The sequence below is a fragment of the Polistes canadensis genome, unplaced genomic scaffold, assembly GCF_001313835.1.
Source record: "Polistes canadensis isolate GaletaPanama2010 unplaced genomic scaffold, ASM131383v1 scaffold_91, whole genome shotgun sequence".
NCBI lineage: Eukaryota > Metazoa > Arthropoda > Insecta > Hymenoptera > Vespidae > Polistes > Polistes canadensis.
The window spans coordinates 150,983-158,445 of record NW_014569638.1 but is presented as its reverse complement, the minus strand read 5'-3'; the positions used below and the strand labels follow the sequence as shown (position 1 = coordinate 158,445).

Below are 7,463 nucleotides of genomic sequence, written 5' to 3'. Positions count from 1 at the left end.
TTCCGGTAGGATTAGTTTCAAGGTCCTTTTGTTTATATTTCGATATATACGTATATATATATATATATATATATATATATATATATATATATATAATTCTATCTTAATAAATCACGCATACGTGCACACATCCCTCACATGTTCTTTTTTCTCTCTCATACGTACACTCTTTCTCTTTCTCTCTCTTTCAGTCTATCTGTACAATATAATCAGGTGCAAAAAGAAAATTAGCAATAACTTTGTGCACCTCGTATTATTTTAAAAGCCGATATAAAATTCGACGGAATTTTTTTCATCAGAGAAAAGTGTTGTTGTTGTTGTTGTTGTTATTGTTGTTATTTTTGTTGTAGTTGTTGTTGTTATTTCCAAAATATATATATATATATATATATATATTTCATTAGAACATATTCATATATACGAGTCGGTAATTATGAAAATGATTTAAATAATATAATATATGACAATTTTCGAATTACGTAAAAGAATAATTTTAGGTATTTTTTTTTAATTAAATACACTAAAGTAGAAAAAAATCATTCTAAGAGATAATTAATAATATAATACTTTCACAATCACCATCTCATATATATATACATACTCATGTACATACATACATATCCATATAATATATGATATATATATATATGAGTGTATTCTTAGATGGAAAAACATTACTCTATAAGAGACTTACATATAATTTTCTAATTATACATCGCACTTTTCAGCCGTTCACATATTTTCTTTGTTTAATTTCACTTCTTTTTGTTTTCTTGTTTACAAGATAGTCATCAAGGAACACTACAGATTGTACTTCGTTAAATCATCGGTAATAAACGTTGATCCGGATTTTTGTTGAGTCGTTGTCATGCTTTCTCAAATATATATATATAATCGTCCTATATATATATCATTTAAATTTCTGTATTATTTTGTATTTGTTTTTACCGCTGCATTAATAGCGAGGAGGTGTGAGTTCACGAGACACAATCTCGAATAGATTTATGTAAGTAATTTGTAAGTATATCGTCGTAGTGATGACTAAAAAAATGCAAGTATTATTATTATTATATGTATCTCGGTTAATTCGTTGCGTTTACATTACGATCGACTACACAATCGATTACACGACCGACTTGCTATACTTTTGTTTCTTTTCTCTCCTTGCTTTTTACCAAGATTAATTCCTGTTCGACACTGCGTGAACTAAACAAAACAAATACCTATTATTTAACATAAAAATCATACAATAATATATATAACACAAGTCTTAAATTAAAAAAACAAGAAAATCATTTATTCGCATTAATTCTTTTTGTCTTCAAATGTCTTATATGTATCTGATAATCTAAAACGGCACTTCAAACTTAGAAAACGAATTTAGTTATTAAATGTATATATATATTTTTCTCTCTCGATTGATTTATTAATATTAATGATGAAATGTGAAATATATACGCTGCCAAAATACAATTATACCTAGTTGCAAAATCTAAAATATATAAATGATACGCCAATTATAAATTTAAGATATTAAATTAAAATTGATTAAATTATATAACTTAATATAAATGATATCATTTCAATTGTCCTATGCTGAAATTCGTCATTGCTCTCACTGGCAACTTATATCTTTAAAGAATATATAAAGGAACAAACGAATCTATCATTTTCTTATACTATAACAAACACTGAAAGGGTATATATATTTCATTTTTATCATCATTCCGCTCGTAATGGATATCTACAAAAGATGAGAAGAAACCAAGAAAAAATAAGCAAAAACAAGAAATTAACAAATTCTAACTATTGATATATCGAACGCGATACAATCTAATAATAAAAGTAATTATCTCTACTGTGACGAATCTTCAATATTTAAAAAGAAATTAAAGATAAAAGCTCAACCCTGATTTACACCTAACAAAAATTTAAAAAAAAAAAAAAAGAAAAGAAACAAAAAAATAATTAATAAAATAATCACAGTTGTTGGTGTAAAATATTACACCAACAAATTATATATATATATATAACGACTAGCGTGCAATTATATGATTCTGTCTCTTTTATCTCTTCACCACTCGCAGCTTATATCCAGATAATGTACAATAACCTGCAGTGTATGTGTGTATCTGTATATACGTGTGTTGTGTGTGATATATATCGATAGATTATAATCACAAAGGACATCATTTGATAATCGATTGATACAATAATAATAATAATAATAGAATAATGATAGTATGATAATAATAATCGTAATAATAATAATATAATAATAATAGTAATATAATTAATAATAATAATAATAATAATAATAATAAATCATCGTATGATTCTCTTGAGCTTTGTCAACGATTGAAAACACGCTAGTAGGTCTTGACGAAGGATGAAGTTTCGTGGATATTAGCTTCGGTATCGGTCCCATGGTATGCCTGAGATTGAGAAAGGGAAAGAAGTGCATCCAATCCTAAAGATTCAGCCAGGGAATCTGGCCCTCTCGACTACACAATGCGTTTGTGACGCACACATAAAAAAAGAAACAGAAAAAACGAACGATTCGCTCTAGAGCAATGATCAACTGACTATAATCTAGAAGAAAAAAAAGAAAAAGAAAGGGGGGGGGGAGCGAAAATGTGAATTAACATAATGATATAACATAATGATTCGATACGAAAGCACAAAGATATATATAAATTTTATTCGTTTAACTTAAATTTCTTTAAGCCATTTACATTGATCTGATAAAAACAAATCAATAAATAAATTATTCGATTAATCAAATTGAAAAAATTAATAAATAAAAATATAATGTAGAAAATAAAACACCATTTGAGGACAAGAAACATTAATGAAAATAAAACTGCAAAGAAGCAAAGTGAAGTTTGACTACACCATAGATTTGAAAAAAAAATTCTGTCGTCTCTTTGTAATCAACTTACCGTGGAATTTTGATCTGTCTCTTTGCAATTACTGCAAATGTAATCGTCTTCTTCGGCGATTTCTGTTCTATCAAGACCAACGCAATGCATGTGAAACCAACCTTCGCATCCCCCATCGCATTGGACCCAATCTACTTCCCTACCTACAATTTTGTTTTCATTTGCGTTAAAATAGAAAACAGTTAGCAATATAATAATGTTAAATAAATAAATTATCGATATATTCTTACCACTGGGATGTAAGCAATTAACTGCAGCACAATCTTCTTCCTCATCCGAGGTGTCCTGTTTGGTTTTTTTTCTATTCCCTCCTCTTTTCTTTGGACCTTCCTCTCCTTCTTTTCGTTTCATCTAGAACCAAAATTATACTGAAATCGAGCTAGCCAATGTTCACAAAATTGTATTTACATATGACACTATCCTTAGATTATCTTTTCGAATTGAAACTTCGCTTGGAATATATTTGTAAAAAAAAAAAAATATCTAAATAATCGATTAATTGAATTTTCGCAACAAAAAAAATTGAAGCTTTAATTCGAGATAGATATATATATAAAATATTTGTATCTATGAATACCTTCCGTGGGCCACGTTTTATTGGCACAGGTGAACAAGCTGATTTTTTCTCTTTTATCAATCCTTTACGTTTAACCGAACTTTTGTCATCGACTTTTTGCTTTCCAAGTTTCTTTAATAATTCAAATTCTTCGGATTTCCTTTTCCTACCACGTTTTTTAGCATCCTTGGATTCTTGATTGCAATTAGTTTGAATTTCTTCGAGTGCCGCGTACTTTCTAATAGTACTTGGACTATTGGTATGACTTAAAATACGCCAAATATGTTGTGTCTCGTCTAATGCAACTTCTAATAAGTCTCCTTCCATCATTAATTCTTCTAAGTGTTGCCTGGCATTGTGCGACAAGATTACGGCTGTTTCTGAGGAATCACTTGATTGAGATTTACGTTGATGTTTAGAAACTAAAATTAATAATACAACAAATCACATAGGAAATAATTCATAGAATATTTATCTTGTATAAACTCATACATAAATGGAAAAGAAAAAAACTTACTGTAAGAGTAGGCATGTTCATTACTATTAAAGGTACTACATGTTGGTTCATCGTCATCAATCGTAACGACATCGTCATCGTCATCCTAAACAATTATTTACATTAAATAGATAGAAAAGGAAAACAAAACAAAAATAAGGAAATAGAAAAGAACAATGTACTCACAGCTGTGCTAAGCACACTATCGTCCGAATGAACACCGCTAAGAGGTGCGATAGCTTGTACTCTTTGATGCAATTCTGGATTATTAGCTGCTTTTTTCAATTCGCTGCTAATAATTTTTTCTGTTTTTTCTCTGGCAGCAGCTTCAACTAATTGTTGCGATAACGCAGATAACGTTTTCAATGCCAAAGAAATTTCTTCTGTCGCTAAAGCTTGTCTAGCACGATCCTGCCAGTTCATTGCTCGTTCTGTTAGACACTGCAACGCTTCACCTTCGGGTAAACGTATGGGGATCTTTTGAAGACTAACTAAAAGGGCTAAAATAGTTTCCAAACGTGGTCTTCTTGAACGTAAACAACATGGACATAAAAATTTAACTTCTCTCGAGATCGGCACTTTGCCTTTATAGGTTGTTTTAGGTAATGGCACACAATTAGAATGAAACCAATCTTTACATAGCTCACACTGAAGCATAAGTCCATATCTTATTCTACGACATACACAATATTTAGAATCATCCTCTTCAGCTTTAGATACATTTTTGTCCCTTAATTTTCTCATTGCATCCATCTCACGTTGTTCGGCTAATTTGAAAGCAGCTACCACGGTCGCCGAATTATTCGAATCATCGAGTTTTGTATCACAAACGAACACAGCACCGACGGATTCGTCACCTTTATTTTTCTTAGTCTTCATAGCTTGAACGCCAACTCCGACACGTGGGGACAAAGCTTCCATCAACGTATAATGGGAATTTTTCCTTAGGAATGTCCTTACTGTTCTTTCTTTCCAAGTTTTAGCTAGAGAAAGCGTCGACTCTAACATTGAAAGTGCATCCAATTGTAATGGAATACTCCTACCTTTCCTAATTATTTCATCTAACGTATCGTAATATGGAAAGTTTTCTTTAGCTTGAATCTCTTCTACCATGTTTGACCAATTCTTTGCTCGTCCTAATATATCTTGTAACGTATCTAAACTTGGGAGATAAGCTTCGACTTCGTCGGCTTCGTGAACAAATTCTTCAACCGCTGAAACAGTTGGCCTGTTTCTTGCATTCAAATACATTTTCGCTTTTTCTTCCCACTTATCGATCGCAGTCATCAACGTTCGTAATTCGGACAAAGTATTTTCGATTTTAAAATGCGGAGGTATCGTCGTTCCTTTTTCTATTAATCTTTCTAAATCCACACGACTTATGGATTTTGGATCTTCTTGAAGGGATTTTATTTCTTCTAACCATTGCATTTGTGCTAATTTCTGCACACACAAACACACACAAATAAAGAATACAATTTATAAGTAAAGTTATACTTTTAAATTAACTTCATCAAAAAAATCCAAATTTAGTTACCTGTTTTAAGCGTACAAGTTGCGGTAACTCAATACATATGGAATCCCCAAATTCTATACACATTTCTAGTTTAGAAATATTACAATCATTTTCCGTAGACTCCAAGTATTCAGCATCGCTTTGAAATGACAATACCTGATTCAATATAAACTTTACACCATTGGATTCTTCTAATTCGCAACGTAAGCTTCTTATTTCTTTATAAAATAATGTCAATTCTTCCACAGTTAATTTGTATTTTGTTTCGACGGATTGTCTGGTCCTTGATAAGGAAAAAGAAAAGATAAAATAACAAGAATAATCCAAGAAAGGCATTTGATAAATTGTACGGTAAATATACTATGCATTTAATAAATGTAAACACTGACCTTGTACGTTGTTTATTGTTCAATAGCTGTTGCGCGACGCTTGCACACTTTTCTGCATCTTGTACAGCCGTTGTCAAAGCTGTTAACAATTCACTATCAGGAAACTTCTTGTTTTCTGCTTCATTCAAAAGTTCTTTCAACTCGCTAAGTTCAACTTTGGGTTTCTTTGGATCCATGGCTTCTTTAACTTTAGTTACCCAAGAGTCGAAAGACTCTGCTTTCAATTTTAACTTTTGTAACATGATGGGCAATTCGTCTAATGTGTAACGATAGCGTAAAGTATGTTTCTCCGGAGGGCAATCACAAAGATCCGTAAAATGTCTTAAACAAACTAACTGAGAATTGTGACACGAACATGTAACTGCACTTAAAAAACAAGTTGTTTTACAAGCTTCACACTGTCTCTCATCATCTGGTAATAACTCAAAAGCTTCCCGTTCTGCCTCCGTAACACCCTATAAAGAAGGAAATAATTTTGTTGGTTTTAAATATCTATCAGATATTCAGGAAACTAGTAGAACGTATTTAACTTTAGAAAAATAAAGAATAAATCTTAGTAACATTGAACATGAACAAAACATATGTATCCATCTGTAGTAATATTTATGGTAGAATATCAAAGAAATACATGATCGCGTAATTTCCAAAAACTTGGAAACGTGTCAAGCGTGGATTAACGAACTTAACCGACTTGCAATAAAATAATAGATAATAAAAATTGCGTGTACAATGTACCGTGGCAAAACACTGAAACCATAACCTCTACTCACCAATGAAAGTTACATAATCAAGAATTATAGGCACAAAAAATAAAAAGGGAAGAAAAACTTTAATATAATTGAAAAAGAACCATAGAAAAATTACTTTAATGCTAATAATCACGTTTGAAATTAATAACTATAATTCTAATACGCAATAGCATTAATATCAATTATAACGTGGACGGTGTAGGATTTTGATGCGATCTCGAATGGTGGCAGTATCAACGCGCGCGCACGGACACTACCTTATCCGCATGTATTCGTACACGCGTTTGTTAGAAACTGCTGAGTGGTGAAGCGAACGCCGCCGAACAGAACCCCCCAACCCGCACCGCGCCATCACGAAACCAACCGGAACCCCCCCCCCCCCCTACACACCCCCGACTGTCGCGAGCGCTCTCTTGGCATTTGAAATACTACTTGATCCGAATACATAAGCCATCCTCCTACAATAAACCTATTAACCGTTTAACTTAAATTCACTTAATTCTGGATAAAACAGACAGCATATTGCACCATCCTAACTTCGAATTGTGTCGAATGCGAAAATAATATAAAAGAAGAGAAATTGTAAAAGTGAATCAAACAGTTTTTATGATCCTACAAAAATGATGATATTTTTAAACATATCATGCAATTTGGTCTCATTTTATTTGATATCCTCCTTCTATCCAAACTATTTTTTTTGTTAATAAATGAATTATACTTGAAAATATAAATTGTTTCTGTGAATAAATTATATATGAATAGTTAATGAAAATGAATGTAATGAGTTAACATATTACAATACATTTTTTTCTTTA

The 7,463-nt window shown here is 31.3% G+C and overlaps 1 protein-coding gene across 4 annotated transcripts in view; it reads right to left on the bottom strand.

The window, feature by feature from the left end:
- Positions 1-581: 581 nt before the first annotated feature.
- Positions 582-7,463, bottom strand: part of LOC106787082 (lysine-specific demethylase lid) — a 13,377-nt gene continuing 6,495 nt past the window's right edge. The window contains exons 9-16 of one of the 4 annotated variants that reach the window (XM_014749126.1): positions 5,900-6,354; positions 5,532-5,793; positions 4,181-5,437; positions 4,016-4,100; positions 3,520-3,920; positions 3,173-3,293; positions 2,943-3,085; positions 582-1,206 (exon numbers count right to left, since the gene is read on the bottom strand). In XM_014749126.1, coding sequence (XP_014604612.1) covers positions 1,102-1,206; positions 2,943-3,085; positions 3,173-3,293; positions 3,520-3,920; positions 4,016-4,100; positions 4,181-5,437; positions 5,532-5,793; positions 5,900-6,354 — 2,829 coding nt within the window. In that variant the 3' untranslated portion in view covers positions 582-1,101. Of the gene's footprint in view, positions 1,207-1,275; positions 2,505-2,530; positions 2,593-2,942; positions 3,086-3,172; positions 3,294-3,519; positions 3,921-4,015; positions 4,101-4,180; positions 5,438-5,531; positions 5,794-5,899; positions 6,355-7,463 lie in introns of those variants that run through there. The other 3 variants (XM_014749125.1, XM_014749127.1, XM_014749128.1) reach the window with 3 other exon arrangements.